A 26,492-nucleotide genomic window follows, 5' to 3' on the forward strand; every position below is an offset into this window, starting at 1 on the left:
ATGTACTCACATAAGCACACTCATGTGAACAAGGCCTAAGGGCTTCCAAGTACCATTGACAATTGGAAAAAAGAACCTCAGCGAATTCGCAGCGGAAAAAAACGCTAATGGGTAGTCACCCTCAGAGGCAAATTTCTTAACTCATTTAGCTTAGTAAACCTTTCCCAGTATATTGTGCAAACGCTCATTATTACTTACATGCTGTAGTAGGTGCTAGATGAAACATACGTGAGAAAAGAAAAGAAAATAGATAAGTTTATAACTTTGAATGTTGGTAATCACAATACTGACCATGATAAAATGTTGTATATTATAACAGCCATCATCCATTCTGAGGAAGATGTATTAGAATACTTATATATGCTACTCATCTTGTCCATACTGGTTATGAGGAAACAGAAACATTGGCTTTTTATATATTGTGGCACATGTAAAAAGTGTTTTGTGCCACTTTTCTGGTTTAAAAAAGTTGCACGTTTCTACAAACGGGTATTTGAAAGAAAAGCGGGCAGGGCTTATTGAGAAGGGGGTGTGGCTTTCCTTAAAACAGATTTATGTACAATTCTCGTTCTGGGATGCGCTTAATACATAAAATAGGCCTCATGTATTAAGTACTCCATGTGCCGGTGAACATTATACTAAGCTTGGTGTTGAAAATAATAAGCTTGGTAAATTTTCCCCATTATTTAAAAGGTTGTGCCGTCAGTTAGGGCTCAGTCAGATGAGCACATTTTTTACACATGTATAGGTGCATGAAAAAAACTCAGAACGCATATAGGGCTTAGTCACATGGGCGTTTTTTTGACCGATTTGTAGATGCACTTCCGATCTGCGTCTATATATACCCAATGCTTTGCAATGGGATCGGTCACATGTCCGTTTTTTATGCGGTTGTGCCAAAAATTATATGACACAATGATTTGCAGAACGTATGTAACTGCGTTCTGCGCAAATCGTTGTTCTTGTATATGCGCTCAATGGGGCCGGCGGCAGCAGCGCCGACCCCATTGAGAACATATAATAAAGATCGTTCTCCTCTGCCACAGCTGTCACAGAGGAGAACGATGTTCTCCCATTGAATTCAATGGAGCCGGCAATACAGCCGGCTCCATTGAAAGCAATGGGCTGCCGGAAAACGCTGTATTAATTTTCAGGGAAGGGCTTAAAATATAAGCCCTTCCCTGAAAAAGCACATGTATACTCAGTGTGCTTTCATGAATGGGTGACTGAGTGCTGCCTCTGATTCGCTGAGGGCTTTGACCAATTAGAGGCAGCCCATTCAGCAGGCAGGGATTTCAAATCCCTGCCTGCTGAATACTACAGAAAGCAGTTTAGGAGAAGAGCAGGCTGGACGCGGCTGATCTCCAGCAGCTGCAAAAAGGTGAGTATATATTATTTTTTACACTTATTTGGATCCTTTTCAGGGAAGGGCTTATATTTGAAGCCCTTCCCCAAAAATTAATACAGCGCTTGCCGGCAGCCTATTGCTTTCAATGGAGCCGGCTGTATTGCCGGCTCCATTAAATTCAACAGGCGAACATCGTTCTCCTTTGCCACAGCTGTCGCACAGCTGTGGCAGAGGATAGCGGGCAGTGCCCATGTGACTGAGCCCTCTGAGCTGATAAACGCTGCTAGCAGCGTTTTTTTCAGCCATGACGCTGGCTTCAGTCACGCGTTCTATTGGCGCACCAGTTTTGCTCACAAAAAAATCACGCAAAAAAACACCCCTGTGACTGAGCCCGTGTGAAAAACATGTGAACGAAGCTTCAGATGTGTTTTTAATTTGTGTGTGGTCACACAATGGTATAATCACACATAAATAGTGCAGCCCCATTGAAAGCAATGGGAGAGGATCACTTTTCCCTGCGGCAGCTGTGACAGCTGCAGCTGGGAATTCCTTGGGTGTAAAACCTCTGGATGCTGTCACATCCAGTAGTTTCAGCTTGTTGGCGATAGGGCATAGTGAGCAGATCGCTCTCCTCTGCCACTGCTGTGACAGCTGTGGAAGGGGATTCCTTCATCCCCGTGGGGTGTCCCCTTATCACTGAACACTGGCTATGATTGGTCATAGCTCTCAGCCAAACAGAGATAGCGCTTCCAGGAGGCAGGTGATGTATTATTATTTGCTTCCTGCAGCTAGGGTTTATTTAAAGGCGTTCTGTCACTAAAAAAGAAAAATGCTCTACTTATCTATTCCTCCCCCATCAGTCTACTAACTAGATCTTCACCTCCCTTATCTTCTCCTGTCTCCTGAAGTCTGTGGGCTCACTTCACCTTCAGCTGCCTGATTCTTCTCCTTCCTGTGAGGTTATGTACATTTGGTTGGCAGTCTGCCAATGTACGTTATGTCACAGTTCACAGGCCAGCAGGAGGACAGAATATCTTCTTCAGAGATTGCTCATGCGAGCTGTCTCTGAAATAGATTACAATTCCTTCCTAGGCAGTGAAGCTACAGCACAGGGATGTGACCTTCACTGACCCATCAGGAAGAAGTTTGTAATTAAGCAGCCTTCATAATAAGCCGGGCCCATCCTGCAGTGAGCTGATCTGGGGCACTGGAGAAGCTCAACCAGAAGATGTGATAAGGAGACAGACAGGGAAGGAATAGGTATGTTTAGATAATTTTTCTTTTAATGACAAAACCCCTTTAAGGGCTTTTACAGTAGGATTTCTTTGGAAAGCATTGGTTCTAATAGAGTCAGTTTTTAAACGCACCTATTCATGCATGAAAAAAAGGCTCGCCTGACTGTGCCCTTAAAAATAACATAATAAACAGCGACACGTCAGTCCTCAGGTTGTGTGTGGAACTGCAGCTCAGCCCCGTTTTCTCAAATGGAACCGAAATGCAATACTGGCTGAAATTCATAGAGATAGAGAATACTGTACAAATGCCTCAGTAAGGATAATGCAGCCGCACATTAAATGTATTATACTCACCAAGGGTAGTAGTATCATCTTCTCAGTGAAGAAACATAAGAGGTAAATAAAAAGGAAAACATTTAAAATGCATTATGCTGACCATGACAATATACAGTGCGGGAAGTGGGGATCAATAAAGGCCCCATTACTAGGTGATAAAAAGTTATCAAACCTCCTATTTTGCCCCATTTTTTTCTGTTTTTCCTTTCACTTTTGTGTGTATCTTTTTAAATACAGTTTTAAATTCCATGAATTGTGCTTTTTTTAGTACAATGTCTCCCAGAATACTGCAGATTTTGCTCAGCAAATCTCCTCCTATATGGTTGACAGAGTTACTACGGTAGAGGAAACATACATGAAAAAGAGAAGAAAACCTCACTATTATTTTAAAAACCAACCTATTTTAGCTTTAGACTACTTAGAAGGGGTTAATAGCATATCCCCAGTATGGGTCATTAATAACTGATCGGCTGTGGTCCACCGCTCAGGACTTTGGCTGATCAGCTCATTGGCCCCCTGCTATCAGCGTCACAATGCACAGAGGTGTGTAACATGCAAAATCTTGAGTTTCAAAGAAATTCTTCTTTAGAATATAAAAAAATTGGAAAGTGCCATTTTAGCCTGAACTCTGGCTTATTTAGGTTAGTAAGGCCCAATATCTACTTGTGGCTTTGATTTGTGAAACCCGCACGGAAGATCCGCAGATCAAAGCCGCCCATAGGAATGCATTAGCATCCGCATACTATTTAAAAGCATGCGGATGGCATTTTCTCCCGGCATGTGAATCGCACCCTGTGGGAGAAAATACCAGCATGCTCCATTTTTCTGCGTATTTGGGTCAATGGAAGCCGTCTGATCCGTGGCATACCCGCAGCTGAAAAAAAAACTCCGTACTGCACATGTTCGCGGTACGCTGCCCGGCGTGCTGAGCACATCCACGGGTGCATGACAAAGAAGATCCGCCCGACACAGAGGAGATCTGCACTGGAGAGGTAAGAAAATAATTTTCTGGCTGCATGCTAAAAAGCAATAAAAAGCCTCAAAAAAATAAAAACCTTTAAAATGATTAAAAAATAAATTAAAACCATGTCATCGATCACATGAATGATTTTTTTTCAGCGCATGAAAGGCGTGCTAAAAAAGAATCTCTGGTTTTATGTCCGCAAATTGCGTGAATGTCCAAAATTTCTAAGTGCAGAACAGCCGATCTTCATGCACCTGAAATTCACCCATTCCCTGGAGCAGCGGCACTTGGAGAAGCACAGCTGCTCCAGGAAGAGAGAGAAGAAGCCCCGAACGGCTTTGGGATTTCCCCAGAGCAGGGAGAGATGGAGTGGTGCTATGGGTTAATCCCCCATAACTCCCCTCTATCTCCCTGCTATGGGGAAATCCCAAGACATATCCCCATAATCCATAGAGAGTGGGTGGGGCTTGAAAGAGTGGGTGGGGCTATATGGATTCTTATAGAGATTCCCTAAAGATTCTCATGCTTTCCGCGGAAAGCCCTGTAACTCAGCCCCCTCCCTCTCTCCGCTATAGGAAATTCCCTTGGGGAGAGAGGCTGAGGGAGTCCCCTACTGCTGGGCAATTGCCCAGCAGGAGGTCAGGAGGAATACCCCACTGCTTACAACAGGGCTTTTAAAGGGTGCTGCCCAGAAGCACTTTCTAAATGTCCCAATGTAAATTCTTGTAAGTCTCCGCGGGGATGAATGGAACTCTCGGGGACTCCCCTCATCCCTGCAGAGACAAACAGGAGTTTACAGCGGGACATATAAAATGTGCTTTCACTGCTGTAAGCAGTGAGGAATCTATTCCCAGTGCAGGAATTCCCATTAACTCCTGCTCCCATAGGAGTCAATGGAAACTCCTGCACCGCGTCCAGCACGGACCATGGTGTCCTATCTTTCTGAGGTGTGCTCCGTTTAGTGCACTTCTCTCATGTGAGCACTCCTATAGGAACCCATTGATTCTTTTAGGAGAGCTCTTTTTGAGCGCGCTTAAAAATCGTTCATGTGACCGAGCCCAAAGAAACTCAGAAAACAAAGGCATGAAAAAATATTGAATCATACAAATTATGGGCCACATGCAGAAGGGGGCTCACATCTCTTTCCCTGGAAGTATTAACATCCTCCAAAAGCTCTCACTTTTTGTATTTTAAGGCTTCCTGATAAATGAAAGAACTAACTGACAAGAATTTTCTGAATCTGTTGTATTTTTCGCACAACAGTCTTTATTGTTGGTAATACAATAAAGTGCTTTATAATATAGAAAGTGAACAGAATATGACAAATTATCTCGGCATTGTATAAAACTGCTGAAACGGAGACCAATAGGTCTCTGTTTTGGCAAGTTTATGTTCATTTGTGCCATTCTGTGCAAGAAAGAAAAGCATGATAGACTGCGCTTTCCTTTCTGGCACAGAATGGTGCAAATGAATGGAAACCTCCCAAAAAGGGGACTTACTGGTTTCTATTTAGGCAGCTTTCTATAATGCCCAAGATAGGTTCTGTTCAATCTCTGCTCAGGGGTTCCATTTTTGGGATTTTAAATGTACACTAATATGAGACCCTTGGATGAAGACAAAAACGTGATGTGAACTGAGCCTTAGACTGCCGTATGAAACGCTTGTCTAAGTGAATAGGCCCCAGTGTGCCTGGATCATTTAGAGTGTAAGTGCTTGTCAATTATTTTTCATTAGGTAATAGTTTTGTCATCAATAAGCCATTGTCTTTATGTATTTTTTCACATATTACCTGGAGTGAATGAATCATACCAAACTGCAAAATGTCCAGGGGAGTTCTGATGAACTAGTACCAAAGTCATGACACTGGATGATGAGTAAAACGACTGCCGTGTATTCTGGCAAACTGTCCCAAGTACAGATGAGTCCGAAGGATATCCATCATATACGGTCACATACTCAGAATTACAGTCTCCACCACTATTCTGCATTCTGTTCAGTACAACAAGATAAATCCAATAACTTATGTGATAAATCACTTAATATACAGTATGAGAAGTCCTAAAGGGATTTTTCTGTCTTGGTTAAAAATGTGCAAAATGGAAACACAGCTGATTAAGAGGTGGCCGGGATGACAGACACAGCTAAGCTCAGCTAAGCTACACTAATTCAGTAAAAGCATAGAAGCCAATGGAAGTTACACAAACGGTGTAGTACAATGAACTGCACTGTTACCGCTTCTCCTAAGTCACAAAAAGGTGTAGCTTGACTTCTCTGGGAATTAAGGAAGCAGTGTATCACTGGACGCATGGCTATTTCCATCCTACTGACCAATTTCAGTCACTGCATTCAGGGTGTAAAGGGCGGGTGGGACACTAACTGAAGATAGTTCCAAGTTCCATCTTTTGGACATGCATCTCTCTTACTTTTGAGGCACAGCCTTTAATGGGGTTATCCCATGAATCAGTTTCATACTAAAAGTCTGTTAATAGCTGTTTTAAGATAATTTAGAGTGTTTCTAACATAAAAATGCGTTTCTCATTATTTTTTGCTTCTGTGTGTTCCCAGCCGCTAATAAACACACAAGCCAAAATCAGTTTCCTTCCCCTTCTGGCAGCTGAAATATATATAGATGGTTCTTACTCTCCCTGCAGAAAGAATCTTCTCAGCTATACTGTCATGCACTAAAATAGCTCTGCTTCTCCTAATAATTACAGCAGAAAGCTAGTTCTATTGGCTGCCCTGTAGTGAACAGAGCATCAGTATGCAGAGACCTGGCTGTGAGGAGAGGTGTTTGCCCTCCAGCTCTCAGCTCATTTGGCAGATATGCACATTCCTAAAATTTTTGAATTCCAGGTAGTGTTGTACTGTGTAAGAAAATGTCATAAGTCTTCACTGGAGTAAGTGAAAATAGCAAACATTGTTCTTTTTTTGTGAACTATACACTGAATATGAAATTTAATTGTGTGACAACATATTTAAAGAGTTGTGTAGGAAGAAGTGTACGAGGAAGGCAAGCAATAGGGGTTAAAAAGGGAAAACTTATACTACTCACTCTACATCATTGAAGTAGACATAAATAGAATCATTTGGGACCATAATTGTCCAGGTACATGGATTTGAAGCAGAGTCTTGCCAATAACCATATATATATCCTGATGTCTCAGTCCATGTACCGCCACAAGAATTAGCTAAAATAAAGAAGGATACATGACGTCAGCAAAAAGTGGTACATTTTCTGATGTAGAACAATAATTTATAGTACATATATCCTCTTTCCTGTAGAATGCGCAGCTCGTCCGCAGTGTTGATTGCGGGTGTGACGCGGATTGGATGGCTTTCTTTGACTGCAATAGAACCCGTCCCAGCCATATCCGCAGAAGAATGGAGCATGCTGTGATTTGTTTTCCGGACCAAAATGTCCGCAAATCAAATCTGCATGCTTTTAATCCATTTGTGGACACCCGTGCTTCCCTATGGGCAGCTTGGTTTGTGAATCTCTCGCACAGTTATCCCATAGACATTGGGCCTGAGGAGGGCTGTACACACAAAGCACCCCAGAAATATTGATTAAATAAATAAAACACATTTGCAGGGAAGAGTGGTCTAAAATTCCTCTTCTACATTGTGCAAATCTTGTTTTCCACTACAAAACATGTTTGTCGGAGGACATTGCTGCAAGAGTGAATCTACAGGTTATTGAATTTCAAGGTTTCTCTCTGCGCTGTGGATAATTGTTTAAAGTAAAAGCTCAGTAAAAGACATGAACAGTACCACTGTGGCTTATTAGTTAGAGTATGTTTGCCTCTAACAGTGATACATAGCATTTTGCTTCATACAAAATGTGCTCAGAGTAGTTAATTCTCTGGTGGAAATCAATTGGAGCTGCACCTGCAATTGCAAGCGCTGGTCACTATGCAGAGGTTGGAGCAGTGGCTACTGTTCTGTCCACTGTGTATAGTGGCACTGACCTCATACATTCACTCAGCTGATCAGCTGAGTTCCCCAGCGTGGACCCTGGCCGATCAACTATTGATGACTTGAGGAAAGCGAGAGAAGATGGAGGAAAATAGGATTACCATGGCACTGCTGCACAAGAAAGTCCAATGGGATGAACAAGAATGCTTTATTTGAATGACACGTTTCTGTGCGGGAATGACACTTTCATCAGATCGCACATTAAACACACGTGCAATCAGCTATTTGAACAGATTTAAACTGGAAAAAATATCCTACTAGTTTGATTAGACATGCTCTTTCTAGGGCAAATACACGTTCCCAAGGTTATTGTTTGACCCATAGTGCCCCTTAAAATGATGGTTCCGCATTTGGGTCATGTAGGTTTATCACAACTTTTAATTCTAATCATAAAAACATTATGAATATTTTGTCAAAATATTGGTATATCTTATTGAGTGACCCTAATTGAATGGTAAGAGTCCTCTGGTTCCAAACCTTACTCTTAGGAGATCGGTTAGACTCTTCAACCTGTTGGCCCCTAGTCATTTGCACATGGTAACTAATCTGGCCCTTAGCGTTATTTCTCCTTTAGGGGGTGGGGGGGGGGGGGTCTTTTAGGTGTGATAGGCCTAGATGTTTATGTTGTTCTAGTATTGGTAATGCTGTCAAAATGTTTCTGTTTTCTATTACCCAGGAATCCTTTCCTATTAAAACGTTTTTGAACTGCGTTTCTATTTATGTGATTTATCTGCTCTTCTGCAATTTACAGTATGTGCAGAGAACCATTCAGCCTCTATGTGTCTATATGAACAAGCATAGATCAAATATTGGAACTGATTTTCCCTATTTCGCTGAATTAGACAAATCAGATTATCGCTCCTTCTTGGTTGTTCCTATTGAACTAATTCCAGTTAATGTCCCTAATGACTTTCTAAGGTTACGGCAATGTGAGTCATTTCGGATTTACAGGTTGAACACATTATCAACTAATGGTATGAACAATATGGTTGAAACTACCTTTAATATTCAATATTGTTTCCCTACACTGTTAAATATTTACATTTATATACTTTTTTTAAATTTTGATTTACCTTCCTCAATTTTTTCTGTTATATCAGATAATCAGATATTATAACATTAATATAATACCAAATATTATAACATATATATATATTCTTTTTTTACATGTACTTTATTTTTACTATTATCGACAAGTGTTTCTATTTCCTTGCTTTAACCCTTTCTAATCCACTGTTTGACGTATAAAGACATTCTGTTTGAAGGCTGTACAGCTCTGATGTCGGAAGACGTCCGACAGGGTATTCTTACTGTACATTACTGGCTGCTCTGCTGTTGGGGGCCTCTCCAGCATGTCCAATACCACAGTACTGGCTGTAGCCAGCAGATGGTGCCATTGCATAATGGCAGAAAGAAAAAGCCCCCTAGGAAACCCTGAATCCAAAATTGCATTGGAAAGGGTTAATATTAGTGATGAGCGAGTATACTCGCTAAGGGCAATTGCTCGAGCGAACATTGCCTTTAGCGAGTACCTGCCCGCTCGAGACAGAAGGTTCGGGTGCCGGCGGCGGGCAGGGAGCTGCGGGGGAGAGTGGGGTGGAACGGAGGGGAGATCTCTCTCTCCCTCTCTCCCCCCTGCTCCCCCCTGCTGACTGCCGTTACTCACCGCTTACCTGCGCCGGCACCCAAACCTTTTGTCTCGAGCGGGCAGGTACTCGCTAAGGACAATGCTCGCTCGAGCAATTGCCCTTAGCGAGTATGCTCGCTCATCTCTAGTTAATATTGTCATTTAAATAATTTATTCTAGTTTTTTCCCCCCTCTTTGTTCTTAATGTGAGGAACGTGGTACTTCCAGGTTGCCAGCATCACATGCACCCCAAATTCTTGAATTTTAAAGATTCATGAAAAAAACTATATTTGGAAAGAATTGTCAAACATGATGTTAACTTGCTCAAATTGAGTAGGATATATCATGTATTATATGTTATGACTAGAAAGTTCTAGAGGAAATGCGATCTTTGATAGGACTGTAAGGTCTCTCAAGATTTTTGAATTTTAAAATAATCTGGGAAGTCTGATATTTACAAATATTCTTTGAGAAATAGATGTATACAAGTACTTACTATAAGGGTGGATTCAGACGAGCGTGTTTATGTGCGTGCAATTGTGCGCACAAAAACGCAAGCCTATTAGAACCATTGGTGCCCTTTGATGTGTTCACATGTCCATGTTTTACAGGCGTGCAAATGCACGTACCTGCAAAACATAGGACATGTGTGCACCAAAGGTCCGTGGGGCGTGTTAATATTCCCTGCGGGGAGTCCCCTTGTCACTGTGTTTAGTGACAAGTTGACTCCCCATATAGATTAAAGAATCACCTGTGGCAGCTGTGACAAAGGATTTCTTTTCCTCGCGGGGAGTAAAGAATCCCCTGCTACAGCTGTGACAGCTGTGGCAGGGGATCGTGATGTCGGCACTCCTGCAGTGACTTTCAGAGAAGGGCTTCCCTGAAAATTATTCCTATCTGGTGTAAAAAATAAAAAATAAATAAATATTCACCTCTCCGCCGCTGCTGGGGCTCAGGCACATCTAGCAGCTTGGGTCCCGTCCCTGCTCTGAAGCTCTTTCAGGATTTTAAATCCCCGGCTGCTGAAAGGGCTGTATCTGATTGGCTGAGCGCTCAGCCAATCACAGGCAGCACTCAGCTATTCATTGAATGACAGCTGAGCGCTGCCTGTCATTGGTCACAGTGCTCAGCCAATTACAGACAGCGCTTGGCCATTCATTGAAATCACACAGGGGGTTTATACGCTACTAATTGATATTAATAGGCATTAGCACCAAGTAGTAATTTATGCAAAATGATTGCTCAAAAGCAATCTTTTGAGCGATGATCCTTGCAGTGTAAATGCAGCTTTATGAGTAAAGGCCCATTTAGACACATCTCTCCAAATTTGCTCAAAAACCGTCTTCTGAGCCATAATTGTGGTGTCTTAATGTGCTTATCTTTCACTGTTCGGCTGAATGACAGTTTTCAGTTCTGCTTGAAAACTGTTGTTCAGCAGAACAGCTGAAAAGCAGGACTGCATGCTGTGTTCTGCCTGTGGCAAGCTGATTACAGCTGATAACATTGTTACAGCCCTGCTGGCAGAACAGCTGATACACAGGACTGCATGCTCTGTCTGCTATCCATGGTGTTGAATTCTGAACCAGGAGCCCATGGCTGAACAATAGAGCTAATTACAGAGCTCTGACCTCCTGCTGAGTTCTGTAACAGCTCCCAGAAGCTCATTTGCATGCAAATGAAGCTAATAAAGTACCAATAGCAATTAGTGCCTATTAGTACTTTATGCAAAATCATCGCTCATCTTTTAATCTTTTGAAAGATATCTGTGTGTGTAAATGGGCTTTAACTGAATACATTACATGAGTATAACCATAGTTAATTGTCTATTAGAGATGAGCGAGCGTACTCGTCCGAGCTTGATGCTCGTTCGAGTATTAGGGTGTTCGAGATGCTCGTTACTCGAGACGAGCACCACGCGGTACTCGACTCCATTACATTTCCTTCCCTGAGAAATTTGCGCGCTTTTCTGGCCAATAGAAACACAGGGAAGGCATTACAACTTCCTCCTGTGAAGTTCCAGCCCTATCCCACCCCCCTGCAGTGAGTGGCTGGGGAGATCAGGTGACACCCGAGTATTTAAATCTGCCCCGCCTGCGGCTCGCCACAGATGCATGCTGAAAGACATTAGGGAAAGTGCCGTCCTGCTGTAGCTGCTATAGGGACAGTGTTAGGCTGTTATTTTCTTCTTCAAGAACCCCAACGGTCCTTCTTAGGGCCACATCTGACCGTGTGCAGTACTGTTGAGGCTGCTTTTAGCAGCTTTGCACAAATTTTTTTTTTTGGTATATCGGGGGCGTGCAGACCATAGCGTCCTCAGTCTGCAGTCATTTTACTGAGTATAGGGGCAGTACTGGTGAGGCAGGGACATTGGTACAGGGAAAGAGATATACTGTCTATATAGGCAGTGGGCTTTTTCCAAAAAATTGTAAAAAAAAAAATCTTTGGGCTGCCTGTGACCGTGTTCAGTTTACTGCGTGTCTGCTGGGGGTAGTAGTCGCTAACTATTACCCAGCTAGGTGTTACTGCAGCCTTGCGCATTATTTTTTCTGGCTGTACTGTGCTTTCAATAACCACAGTCATCCTCCAACAGGGAAATCCATATACAGGCTATATCACAGGCAGTGGGCTTTTTCCCAAAAATTGTAAAAAAAATACTATATTTAGCCTGCCTGTGACCGTCTTCAGTTTACTGCGTGTGTGCTGGGGGTACTAGTCGCTCATTAATACCCAGCCTTGCGCATAATTGTTTCCTGGCTCTGCTGTGTCCGTTACATGATCGACGTCATCCCGCCAGAGGGAAAGAGTATACATATATACGCTGCATACGGTGTCTGTCTGGTTTTTCACCTCACCATTTTAAAAAATTGAAGTAAAATACTTAAGGCCTACCACTGGCCTTTGGCCACTTGACTGGTTCTGCCCTGTGAATTCCAGCAGCTCAGTCATACGCACCTAGGTCTGACTACAGGTTTGCGCATAATTGTTTCTTGGCTCTGCTGTGTCCGTTACATGATCGCTGTCATCCCGCCAGAGGGAAAGAGTATACATATATATGCTGCATATGGTGTCTGTCTGGTTTTTCACCTCACCATTTTAAAAAATTGAAGCAAAATACTTAAAGGGGTTGTTCGCTGCTGAAACTGATTTTTTTTCCCCCATGAATGCCCTGTAGAGGAGAAGCATCACACATTACAGCTTTAACCATGAAAAACGATATTTTTCCTCACCTTTTTATTCCTTTTCTTCCCCTTATAAAGTTTGCCTGAAGGATTTTTCAAAGATGGCGCCGCTGGGTAGTTCCCATGATGCACTGCTGCCTCTCTCTCCTCAGTGTGCGCTCCCGATGACACCGGTCACATGACTGGAGGACCGGCATCATGCACGCTTTACTGCTTTGAATGGAGCCAGCAGCCGGCCGGCCCCATTCAAAGTAATGAGAAAGCAGGGAGAGCAGTGCGATCTGCTCCTACAGCTCTGACAGCAGTAGCAAGAGTTTCCTTCATCTCCCCGGCATGTCCCCTCATCACTGGACACTGGGACCAGTGATGAGGGGACACGCTGGGGAGATGAAGGAAACTACTGCTACACCTGTCAGAGCTGTAGGAGCAAATCGTGATCTCTAGCAGCACTTTCAATAGCAGACGATCGTCGGCTATTGAAAGTGAAAGCAGCACCAAGCATGCCCTACACACACACACACACATACATATGCCACCCCCCCAGACTTCTGACAGCCCAGCCGACACCAGCGCCACCCACCCCTCCAGACTTCTGACAGCCCTGCCAACACCAGCGACCAGCGACACCCCCCCCCCCCCAGGACTCTTGACAGCCCGGCCACCACCAGCAGCACGCACACACACCCCTGCGAGAGCCCGGCCGTCCACTTACCTCACAGATGAAGATCAAGATCCAGCAGCCGCGCGTCCCCTGCAGGCATAGGAGAGCTTCCCAGCAGCTGAAGCTCTACGGCACATGTGCAGTAGAGAGCAGAAGCGAGAAGCGCGTCCCCGATGTCCCGTCAAGACCTGGAGCCGGCCCGACAAGAAAAGAAGATTTCTTGTCGTAACCAGGGACGACCGAGGAGCAACACGGGGGGGGGGGGGGGGGGCACCTCTACAGGTAAGTCAATAACTTCAGTTTGCCTCATTTACCATGCACAATGTATATTACAAAGTGCATGGAAATGGGCAAACAGAAGTAATGAGATGTAATGTTTATGGCCGGACAACCCCTTTAAGGCCTACCACTGGCCTTTGGCCACTTGACTGGTTCTGCCCTGTGAATTCCAGCAGCTCAGTCATACGCACCTAGGTCTGACTACAGGCTTGCGCATAATTGTTTCCTGGCTCTGCTGTGTCCGTTACATGATCGCCGTCATCCCGCCAGAGGGAAAGAGTATACATATATGCGCTGCATACGGTGTCTGTCTGGTTTTTCACCTCACCATTTAAAAAAATTGAAGCAAAATACTTAAGGCCTACCACTGGCCTTTGGCCACTTGACTGGTTCTGCCCTGTGAATTCCAGATGCTCAGTCATACGCACCTAGGTCTGACTACAGGCTTGCGCATAATGGTTTCCTGGCTCTGCTGTGCATTCCGTAAGCGAAGTCAGCCTCCAACCACAGGCCAATAAGCGGCACATTTAATTACAGCATTCTGTTTCTGCTCTACTCGTAATACACCATGCTGAGGGGTAGGGGTAGGCCTAGAGGACGTGGACGCGGGCGATGACGTGGAGGCCCAAGTCAGGGTGTGGGCACAGGCCGAGCTACTGGTCCAGGTGTATCGCAGCCGACTGCTGCGGGATTAGGAGAGAGGCAAGTTTCTGGGGTCCCCAGATTCATCTCACAATTAATGGGTCCACGCGGTAGACCTTTATTAGAAACTGAGCAGTGTGAGCAGGTCCTGTCATGGATGGCAGAAAGTGCATCCAGCAATCTATCGACCACCCAGTCTTCTACGCCGTCCACTGCTGCAACTCTGAATCCTCTGGCTGCTGCTCCTCCTTCCTCCCAGCCGCCACACTCCATGAAAATGACACATTCTGAAGAGCAGGCAGACTCCCAGGAACTGTTTTCGGGCCCCTGCCGAGATTGGGCAGCAATGGTTCCTCTCCCACCGGAGGAGTTTGTTGTGACCGATGCCCAACCTTTGGAAAGTTCCCGGGGTCCGGGGGATGAGGCTGGGGACTTCCAGCAACTGTCTCAAGAGCTTTCAGTGGGTGAGGAGGACAATGATGATGAGATACAGTTGTCTATCAATGAGGTAGTAGTAAGGGCAGTAAGTCAGAGGGAGGAGCGCACAGAGGATTAGGAGGAAGAGCCGCTGGATGATGAGGTGACTGACCCCACCTGGTGTGATAAGCCAACTGAGGACCGGTCTTCAGAGGAGGAGGCAATTGCAGCCGCAGGACAGGTTGGAAGAGGCAGTGGGGTGGCCAGGGGTAGAGGCAGGGCATGAGCGAATAATCCACCAGCTGTTTCCCAAAGCACCCCCTCGCGCCAAGCCACCATGCAGAGGCCAAGGTGTTCTAAGGTGTGGCAGTTTTTCACTGAGAGTGCAGACGACCGACGAACAGTGGTGTGCAAGGTTTGTCACACCAAGATCAGCTGGGGAGCCACCACCACCAGCATGCGCAGGCATATGATGGCCAAGCACCCCACAAGGTGGGACGAAGGCCGTTCACCGCCTCCGGTTTGCACCACTGCCTCTCCCCCTGTGCCCCAACCTGCCACTGAGATCCAACCCCCCTCTCAGGACACAGGCACGACCGTCTCCCGGCCTGCACCCACACCCTCACCTCCGCTGTCCTCGGCCCCATCCAGCAATGTCTCTCAGCGCAGCATCCAGCCGTCGCTAGTGCAACTGTTTGAGCGCAAGCGCAAGTACGCCGCCTCGCACCCGCACGCTCAAGCGTTAGACGTGCAAATAGCCAAAACATGATGCGGCGGCGGCCCCGCGCTAGTCGGTTCCCAGTCGCCACTACTTTTCCCGATGTGCCGTCCCAGCCCTGCACGACCACGTCTCCCGCAACATTGTACGCGCCCTCACCAATGCGGTTACTGGCAAGGTCCACTTAACAACGGACATGTGGACAAGGAAAGGTGGGCAGGACCACTATATCTCCCTGACGGCACATTGGGTGAATTTAGTGGAGGCTGGGACCAAGTCAGAGCCTGGGACCGCTCACGTCCTACCCACCCCCAGAATTGCGGGCCCCAGCTCGGTGCTGGTATCTGCGGCGGTGTATTCTTCCTCCACTAAACCACCCTCCTCCTCCTCCTCCTACACAACCTCTGTCTCGCAATCAAGATGTGTCAGTAGCAGCACGTCGCCAGCAGTCGGTGTCGCGCGGCGTGGCAGCACAGCGGTGGGCAAGCGTCAGCAGGCTGTGCTGAAACTACTCAGCTTAGGAGAGAAGAGGCACACGGCCCACGAACTGCTGCAGGGTGTGACAGAGCAGACTGACTGCTGGCTTTCGCCGCTGAGCCTCCAACCGGGCATGGTTGTGTGTGAAAACGGCCGTAACTTTAATTTGGTGGTTCAGCGGTTTCTGAAAAGCTACCCACGCTTGTCAGACCTGGTCGGAAAGGTGTGCCAGCTCAGCGCACATTTCCGCAAGTCCAACACGGACGCTGCCACCCTGCGCACCCTGCAACATCGGTTTAATCTGCCAGTGCACCGACTGCTGTGCGACGTGCCCACACGGTGGAACTCTATGCTCCACATGTTGGCCAGGCTCTACGAGCAGCGTAGAGCTATAGTGGAATACTAACTCCAACATGGGCGGGGTAGTGGGAGTCAGCCTCCTCAATTCTTTACAAAAGAGTGGGCCTGGTTGGCAGACATCTGCCAGGTCCTTGGAAACTTTGAGGAGTCTACCCAGATGGTGAGCGGCGATGCTGCAATCATTAGCGTCATCATTCCTCTGCTATGCCTCTTGAGAAGTTCCCTGCAAAGCATAAAGGCAGACGCTTTGCGCTCGGAAACGGAGGCAGGGGAAGACAGTATGTCGCTGGATAGTCAGAGCACCCTCATGTCTATATCTCAGCGCGTTGAGGAGGAGGAGGAGGAGGGGGAGGAGCATGAGGAGGAGGGGGAAGAGACAGCTTGGCCCACTGCTGAGGGTACACATGCTGCTTGCCTGTCATCCTTTCAGCGTGTATGGCCTGAGGAGGAGGAGGAGGAAAGTGATCTTACTAGTGAGGACAGCCATGTGTTGCGTACAGGTACCCTGGCACACATGGCTGACTTCATGTTAGGATGCCTTTCTCGTGACCCTCGCGTTACATGCATTCTGGCAACTACGGATTACTGGGTGTACACACTGCTCGACCCACGGTATAAGGAAAACCTTTCCACTCTCATACCCGAAGAGGAAAGGGTTTCGAGAGTGATGCTATACCACAGGACCCTGGCGGAGAAACTGATGGTAAAATTCCCATCCGACAGCGCTAGTGGCAGAAGGCGCAGTTCCGAGGTCCAGGTAGCAGGGGAGGCGTGGAGATCAGGCAGCATGTATAGCGCAGGCAGGGGAACACTCTCCAAGGCCTTTGACAGCTTTATGGCTCCCCAGCAGGACTGTGTCACCGCTCCCCAGTCAAGGCTGAGTCGGCGGGAGCACTGTAAAAGGATGGTGAGGGAGTACGTAGCCGATCGCACGCCCGTCCTCCGTGACGCCTCTGCTCTGTACAACTACTGGGTGTCGAAGCTGGACACGTGGCCTGAACTCGCGCTGTATGCCCTGGAGGTGCTTGCTTGCCCTGCGGCTAGCGTCTTTTCAGAGAGGGTGTTTAGTGCGGCTGGGGGAATCATCATGGATAAGCATAGCCGCCTGTCAACTGACAGTGCCGACAGGCTTACACTCATAAAGATGAACAAAGCCTGGATTTCGCCAGACTTCTCTTCTCCACCAGCGGACAGCAGCGATACCTAAACAATACGTAGGCTGCACCCGCGGATGGAAGCATCGTTCTCTATCACCATTAAAAAATGGGGACCTTTTAGCTTCATCAATCTGTGTATTATATTCATCCTCCTCCTCCTGCTCCTCCTCCTGAAACCTCACGTAATTACGCCGAACCGGCAATTTTTATTTTTTTCTTAGGCCCACAAGGCTCAGTCATATTACTTTTGTAAACAATGTTTATATGTTTCAATTCTCATTAAAGCGTTGAAACTTGCACCTGAACCAATTTTTATTTTAACTGGGCTGCCTCCAGGCCTAGTTACAAATTAAGCCACAGTAACCAAAGCGATTAATGGGTTTCACCTGCCCTCTTGGTTGGGCATGGGCAATTTTTCTGAGGTACATTAGTACTGTTGGTACACCAATTTTTTTGGGCCCTCGCCTACAGTGTAATCCTAGTAATTTTTATGGGCTTCGCCTGCACTCATGGTGCAGCAAGGTGTGTGGGGTTGGCCTACACTTTTGCTACATAAATGTAACTGGGGCCTTGTCTATACTGCAGCTACTGAAATGTGAAAGAGACTGTTATCTCCCTAAACTGCTGCAACGGGAATGTTACTGTGGCCTGTCGTGACTGCTACTACTACTGAAATGGAACTAATACTGTGCTCCCCCTATACTGCTGCTTCGGAATTGTTACTGGGGCCTGTCTTGACTGCTACTACTACTGAAATGGAACTAATACTGTGCTCCCCCTATACTGCTGCTTTGGAATTGTTACTGGGGCCTGTCTAGACTGCTACTACTACTGAAATGGAACTAATACTGTGCTCCCCCCATACTGCTGCTAGTGATATGTTACTGTGGCCTGTCTAGATTGCTACTACTACTGAAATGGAACTAATACTGTGCTCCCCCCTATACTGCTGCTTCGGAATTGTTACTGGGGCCTGTCTTGACTGCTACTACTACTGAAATGGAACTAATACTGTGCTCACCCTATACTGCTGCTTCGGAATTGTTACTGGGGCCTGTCTTGACTGCTACTACTACTGAAATGGAACTAATACTGTGCTCCCCCTATACTGCTGCTTCGGAATTGTTACTGGGGCCTGTCTAGACTGCAACTACTACTGAAATGGAACTAATACTGTGCTCCCGCTATGCTGCTGCTTCGGAATTGTTACTGGGGCCTGTCTTGACTGCTACCACTACTGAAATGGAACTAATACTGTGCTCCCCCTATACTGCTGCTAGTGATATGTTACTGGGGCCTGTATAGACTGCTACTGCTACTGCAATGGAACTAATACTGTGCTCCCCCTATACTGCTGCTAGAGATATGTTACTGGGGCCTGTCTAGACTGCAACTACTACTGAAATGGAACTAGTACTGTGCTCCCCCTATATTGCTGCTAATGATATGTTACTGTGGCCTGTCTAGACTGCAACTACTACTGAAATGGAACTAATACTGTGCTCCCCCTATACTGCTGCTAGTGATATGTTACTGGGGCCTGTCTTGACTGCTACTACTACTGAAATGGAACTAATACTATGCTCCCCCTATACTGCTGCTAGTGATATGTTACTGGGGCCTGTCTAGACTGCAACTACTACTGAAATGGAACTAATACTGTGCTCCCCCTACACTGCTGCTTCGGAATTGTTAATGGGGCCTGTCTTGACTGCTACTACTACTGAAATGGAAATAATACTGTGCTCCCCCTATACTGCTGCTAGTGATATGTTACTAGGGCCTGTCTAGACTGCTACTACTACTGAAATGGAACTAATACTGTGCTCCCCCTATACTGCTGTTTCGGAATTGTTACTGGGGCCTGTCTTGACTGCTACTACTACTGAAATGGAATTAATACTGTGCTCCCCCTATACTGCTGCTTCGGAATTGTTACTGGGGCCTGTCTTGACTGCTACTACTACTGAAATGGAACTAATACTGTGCTCCTCCTATACTGCTGCTAGTGATATGTTACTGGGGCCTGTCTTGACTGCTACTACTACTGAAATGGAACTAATACTGTGCTCCCCCTATACTGCTGCTAGTGATATGTTACTGGGGCCTGTCTTGACTGCTACTGCTACTGAAATGGAACTAATACTGTGCTCCCCCTATACTGCTGCTAGTGATATGTTGCTGGGACCTGTCTAGACTGCAACTTCTACTGAAATTGAACTAATACTGTGCTCCCCCTATACTGCTGCTAGTGATATGTTACTGGGGCCTGTCTAGACTGCTACTACTACTGAAATAGAACTAATATTTTGCTCCCCCTATACTGCTGCTTTGGAATTGTTACTGGGGCCTGTCTTGACTGCTACTATTACTGAAATGGGCGGTTGGGCAGCATGTGACCCAGGAGAAGTGGCAGCGGAGTGTCATGCAGGCAGTGATTGTGCTTTGTTGGAGGTAGTGTGGTGCTTATCTAAGGTATTTCTTGCTAATGAGGGTTTTTCAGAAGTAAAAATTGTTGGGGGGGGGGGCACTCTTGCCGCTATTGTGGCTTAATAGTGGGACCTGGGAACTTGAGATGCAGCCCAACATGTAGCCCCTCGCCTGCCCTATCTGTTGCTGTGTCGTTCCCATCACTTTCTTGAATTTCCCAGATTTTCACAAATGAAAACCTTAGCGAGCATCGGCGATATACAAAAATGCTCGAGTCGCCCATTGACTTCAATGGGGTTTGTTACTCGAAACGAACCCTCGAGCATCGCGGGAAGTTCGACTCGAGTAACGAGCACCCGAGCATTTTGGTGCTCGCTCATCTCTATTGTCTATCTATTTACCATAATTGTATATAGATACTAATCAATCACTTTTTCCAGAACTAAATCCAAACACAGTGAGAAATAATTTAAAAAAGTGAAAGTGGATTAAGCAAAAACTAACAAGTTGTTGCATTAATTGTCTAATGTGTGCTACAAAAATGAGACCTGTAATCGAATTGGGCAATGCTGCTCTTTTCCTTTTCTCAGTAAGTAGAGTATGGTCTGTGCCTGCAACCTCACATGAACAGCTGATATCACCAGGAGAAGCCACAGCGGTTTATATATTTAGGTTATAGCAGAATAAATGTAATCATATTAATGCCCTCGGTTTGCCAAAGAAAGATTTGTGGCTCTCCACCCTGTATTTACATAGGAGGATCCCAAGCTGGAGACCTCACACTATGATATTTATATACCCTAATAGGGCATACGGAAGAGGACTGCCATGATAAGACAGGTCCTTTAAGAAGTGACTAAATAACGAACATGGATGGAATTTAACACAGAGGGAAAAAGAAACATTAAAAAATAAACATGAAATATGGATATACAATGTTACAACATGTACTAAAGCATGTTGTACTTACCTGTAACAGTAGTCGGCTGTGCAACTGTAAGGGAAAAGTTCAGAGTCAGTCAATTTGTCAAAGTTGTACTTTGTTTTAAAAGTTGTAAAATTATAACCATAAGTTATAAACATGCTCAAAATAATGTGGTAAAAATGAAAATAAAGAACAGCCATTTATTGCTCCACACTCGGAATCATATGGTTAGTTAATTGTTTCAACTACAAAAAACTAAATAATTCATAGGATTTTTTAAAAAAGGGAACTAAAACATCCCAATGTCCCATATACGCATACATTTTTTTGTGTTCTAAAGGCATATTAGTCTACCAAAAATTACAATAAATGTGTGGTGCTTTGGTGTTGCTGTGCTTAAACCTTGTTAACAGCAATAAAAATGTGTACCCTTAAAGGTTCAATAGTGATTTATAGCTCTTCAATACCGTTGTAGCAATTGTTAATATGACTACTGCATCACGATAACTCAATTTTACAGCATTGTAGGTGCGTGGCCTAACTGTGCGCCAATATGGGGGCATCTTTCTGAGCTCTGCTTGGCGATTCCTCCTAAAGCAACACCACATCAAATCCCTGGTTTACTAACCCTGGTAGAGCAGAGTGGGTCACCTGTGAGCACCATCATGACCTGTGGGAGAGCAACAAGCGCAACAGAAGCACATAACAGAATTTTTCACTGATGTGACTTGGAGACCAGGACCTGCTCTACCTCCTCTTCCAATGGCTTGCTGGAGAGTGAGGAAGCCTAAAACACCTTCTCATTCACCCCACCTCCACAAGTGGGGAAGCTACCTGCTGCACAGCATAAAGGGTTGAGTGAGGGACGGAGAATCTCCATGCAGAATGTAAGCATATGTCTCCTTCAGGAGATACAGTGTCCCCCACAGCAAGCCCTGAAAAACAGAGATTCAAACTTGAGGTCTCAAACTCCTCTCATTGCATGCCTTTAACCACAGATGGCCCTATCAGCAGTGTTCCTTCCTCTGACCAGCCAGAGACTGAAGCATTTATTAGGAGATGGTAATAATTCTGTGAAGATCCATTCAAAATAATCTAAATTCTGTATCCACCACCTTTAGGGCGCCCACCCACTGGCGTTTGCGTTTTCCGCGGGAAAACCCCATTCATGAATTCATGAATGAGTGTGAGTGAGGGCTGGCCTCTGATTGGTCAGGCTGTGACCATTCAGAGGCATCTTATTCAGCAGGCGGGGATTTTAAATCCCCGGCTGCTGAATACTACTCACAGCTGTTCAGAGCAGTTCAGGAGAACTGCAGCCTGCCGCGCTGAACTCCGTCTGCCGGCACCAGGTGAGTATATATATATTTTTTATTTTTACACATTTCTGGATGAATTGCAGGGAAGGGCTTATATATTTAACCCCTTTCCGACAATTCATCCCGCGATCGCCGGCAGCCCATTGCATTCAGTGGAGTCGGCTGTATTGCCAGTTCCATTGAATTCAATGGGCAAACATCGTTCTTCTCTGTCACAGCTGTTACAGCTGTGGCAGAGAAGAAGGATTTGTCTTCTATATGTTCTCAATGGGGTTGGCGCTGCTGCCGCCGGCCCCATTGAGCGCATATAGAAAAGATTTCTCAGGGAAGAAAGTTAAAGTAACCCGAACATCCGAACATCGTGTGGTGTTCGTTACGAATAACGAACATCCCGAACACCCTAATATTCGCCCGAGCATCAAGCTCGGACGAGTACGTTCGCTCATCTCTACTCTTAACCCATCCTCAGATACCTCTAGAGGGGCCAGTAGTTGGCCTGCATGCACACACTGCAGGTTCCTCAAGACTTTATATGAACAGCAATTGGTAGACGCTTGGAGAACCATCCACACCTCCACTAATGATTGCACCTTCTTTTCTCACCCACAAAACTTGTATTTTAGAATAGACTATTTCCTGCTCCAACATGCAATCTCCTTCTCATCACATCCGCACACATTGACAACGTATCTTTCTCAGACCATGCTCTTATTTTTCTCTCACTCTCTTTCCCCTCACTACACCACAGGATCTGGCACTTGCGCCTTAATGAATCTCTCATTCAAGACCCAATGATTAAAAATGAGATAATACTCCCTAGAAGAGCACTTTTACAATAATTAATCCCCAGAGACCACTCCGCTTTCAGTTTGGGAAGCATATAAGTGCGTTATCTGGGGTTCCCTCATTAGCATTGTCTTCAGAATTGAAAAAGAACATAGTACCCAACTCAAGAACCTTTTAGGGCATATCCAGAACCTGGAATCAGTGCACAAACAAACCTTATACGTGGGGGTAGGTTCTGAGCTAGTAAAATTGAGAAAACAGGTAACTCATGTTGCATGTCAAAGGCTTTCTAGCAAAATGCAGGAGACACTTCTATGAGTACGTGAATAAACCCAACTGTACTGTGCATTACCAAAGGTGAAGACCTGCTCCTACATTCCACACAGCTCTTTCCCATCTGGCTGCAGCCTTCATTTGCCACAACAGATCACTGAGACATTCTGCAATTACTATCAATCTCTATACAACCTTTCTCCACCACTTTTTTAAGCAGGACTGCTCTGTGCATAGATCACTGATGCAATCTTATCTCCTAAACTCAGGCTCTCCTCATCTTTGATAGGAAGCAATCCAATCACTAGAATTTCCTATCACTACCAAGGCCATTAATCTCATCTATCAGGTGAAAAAAACATCCCTTCCTATATGCCTTCTGTCTATAAACGCTGAAAAAGCTTTTGATAGGATTGACTGGGACTTTCTGCAAGAAACTCTCCGTCACATGATAAACTGGATCTCTAGCATATAGTCATGCCCCTCAGCCTCGGTTAAAGCTAATGCTCAGTATTCAACCTCCTTTCCAATTTCGAATGATACACAACAGGAATGCTGTCTTTCCCTCCTTCTCTTCATCTTGTGCCTGGAGCCCCTCCTTGGCCATATTAATTCCAAAACCAACATTGGGGGAGAACAGATTGGGGGCTCCATGCACAAGGTAGCCACATATATGGATGATCTGCTGTTCTTTCTCTCATTTCCTCAGATCTCTCTCCCTAACCTTCTCCATTTATATTTAAACCTATCTATTGTCATATCCATGCAGCACACAAACACCTTGCTCAGCACAGACGCAGGGTGATGATTACCACTATAGTAGCTGAAAGACTATTGCACTGAAGAACAATGCGCACCACAACGGAAGTACATAACCTAGCTGTAAGGCCCGTGCGACACCAGAGTACAACACTCTGCATGGTGACAAGGAACATACACATGGTAGAAAATAACCACACAATATGCTATGTGAGACAGTAGCACCACTCCAGGAGAGAGGAGACCTGGCCCTAAACGCGCAGGAAGGTGACAGGTCCCTGCCTAAAGCAGGGCCGTTGCCTCGATAAAGGCGGCCCCACGGTCTTCTTTCTGGGCCCTGATAGTCCCTATTAGACTATTAAACTCCATCTATAGTCCACGCTATTGAATTTCAAAATTAATTGCCAAAAATCTGCAGTACTCAATGTATTGCTGTCTCAGTCCCTAGCCACAGAGCTAAAAGATTCCTTCTCCTTCGATGGACCAGAAATAACATTAAATATCTGGGGATCCACCTCACTCCGGGTACCTCTGACCTATACACAGCTATAACTTCTTGGACTAAGGGCCTCTTTTTCTGGTTTGGCAGGTGTTCAATGTTCAAGATACATGGCCTTCCTAGAATATTGTATACCCTCCAAGCCTTAACTATTCATATACCTAGATTATTCTTCCAACACTTACCTTCCCTGCTCACAAAGTTTGTATGGCGAACAAGCCCACCTACATAGCTCAGAGTACCCTGTCGAGGCCTAAGGGGATGAGCAGTCTCGGCCTATCAGTAAGCCTCCCATCTACTGTGCATACTCTACTAGAATAGGCACATGGACTGTAAGCAATGGATCTCATTGGAACAGGCATTTTCCTTCATACCCCTGTCTGCTGTACCCTGGGTACAGGGTGATATAACCTGGAGGCAGGTTCTCATCCCCACAATAGATCCCACTTTTGCGGTCCTTTCCTGAGTTTTCCCCAAATCCGGTATTTCGCCAATACCCTAATGCTTATTTTCCATTTTGGAATATCCAGCTTTTGGTAGGTTTAGAGCAGTGTTTCCCAAACTCCAGTCCTCATTGACCCCAGCAAGCTATGTTTTCAGGATTGCCACATTACCTGTGGCAATGTCTGAGGCACTGACAATAATTACATCACCAGTGCAATACAGTGAAAATCGAGAAAGCATGATCTGTGGGGGTCCACAAGGACTGGAATTTGGGAAACACTGGTTCAGAGCATTTCACTTCCTATCAGAGGGTCAGTGGCTAACTATGGATGTGCTGGCAAATACCACAGAACCTACGCCGCTGGCTTACTGGCGAATCCTACAAATTAGATACTTTCTCCTTTCCTTACCTCCTGCCCTGGGATTCTCAAGAGAGAAGATTCCACTTGAACAGCTCTGCAGTGGGACAGGTCTCTCCCGCCACACAGAGACCCACCACCATCATATGTCCTCACACGGTAAAGAGATTTGTTGATGTTGTTTACAACTGAACAGGTAAATAGAGTCTTCACCTTTACACATAAATCATCTATCTCAAGCAAGGTTTAGGAAACAGAATTCAAAACTCTCTCTTTATTGGGTATAAAGACCTCAGAATGTTCTTTAATCTTTATATGATCTTATGTTACTTTTAAAAATTTAAGGACAATGTACCAAGCATCCTTTATCCATATCAACTCACTTAAAATACGCTCCCTGAACACAAAAACTTAACTCTACTTTTAAAAGATCCCTAGTCTGGAAAGATATGCTGTGTAATAATTTTACATATTATGCCTACAAGAAACCTATTTTTTGCTATTTTGGTATTCCAAATTCACCTATAAAAAATGTCCAAATATTTACATGGCATGTGCAGACAAGAAACAAACTGGAGTCCTGATAGTGTTCAGAGATAGTGTCACAACATCATGCCACTAGAGGGCAATGGTGTAACCAGCTAATGATGTCACATGACGGAGGAATAAAATAACAGAGCCCACAGAAGTATGGCTTCAGCAAAATATTCCTACCTGACCACAATCAGGTAGCTTTATTTACAGCCCCCATACATTGGGGTGTCACAACATCATTGGACGGTTTTCAATCTAACATCTGATTGGTTACTTTAGACATTAAATTGCATTCATTGGATACATTCTGACTTTCTTGACTGAGTTCCAAGTTGCGCAGTAAATTTTCTTAAAGTTCTTATCTCATCTCAACATATGAGTCCCTGCACATAGCGAAAACCACAAGGTCACATGGTTTATCTAGTACATGCCATGGCTCTAGTTGTCTTAAAGAAATCATCAGCGTCCTTGCACCTCGATTCCAACTTTGTAGAGTAGTATTTAAACATTAATTAATTCAAACATTACTTAAATATATATTACTTAGTCCATGATTGTCCATAATCAAATGGAGTCCTTCACATGTTCATTTTGTTTTTACAGGGGAAGCTTCATTATTAGGGATGAGCGAGTATACTCGCTAAGGCACTACTCGCTTGAGTAATGTGCCTTAGTCGAGTATCTCCCTGCTCGTCCCTAAAGATTCAGGGGCCAGCGTGGGGCGGGGAGCTGCGGGGGAGAGCGGGGGGGAACGGAGGGGAGATCGCTCTCTCCCTCTCTCCCGCCCGC

General features: G+C 45.3%; 1 protein-coding gene across 1 annotated transcript in view; it reads right to left on the reverse strand.

Moving 5' to 3' along the window:
- The window catches only part of SPADH (spermadhesin family member), a 46,455-nt gene that overhangs the window by 15,055 nt on the left and 4,908 nt on the right, over nucleotides 1–26,492 (reverse strand). Inside the window, exons 3-6 of the mRNA XM_066601678.1 lie at nucleotides 20,776–20,799; nucleotides 6,936–7,071; nucleotides 5,673–5,872; nucleotides 199–213 (exon numbers count right to left, since the gene is read on the reverse strand). Coding sequence (XP_066457775.1) covers nucleotides 199–213; nucleotides 5,673–5,872; nucleotides 6,936–7,071; nucleotides 20,776–20,799 — 375 coding nt within the window. The remainder of the gene's footprint in view (nucleotides 1–198; nucleotides 214–5,672; nucleotides 5,873–6,935; nucleotides 7,072–20,775; nucleotides 20,800–26,492) is intronic.

This window comes from Eleutherodactylus coqui, chromosome 4, assembly GCF_035609145.1.
Source record: "Eleutherodactylus coqui strain aEleCoq1 chromosome 4, aEleCoq1.hap1, whole genome shotgun sequence".
Taxonomy (NCBI): domain Eukaryota; kingdom Metazoa; phylum Chordata; class Amphibia; order Anura; family Eleutherodactylidae; genus Eleutherodactylus; species Eleutherodactylus coqui.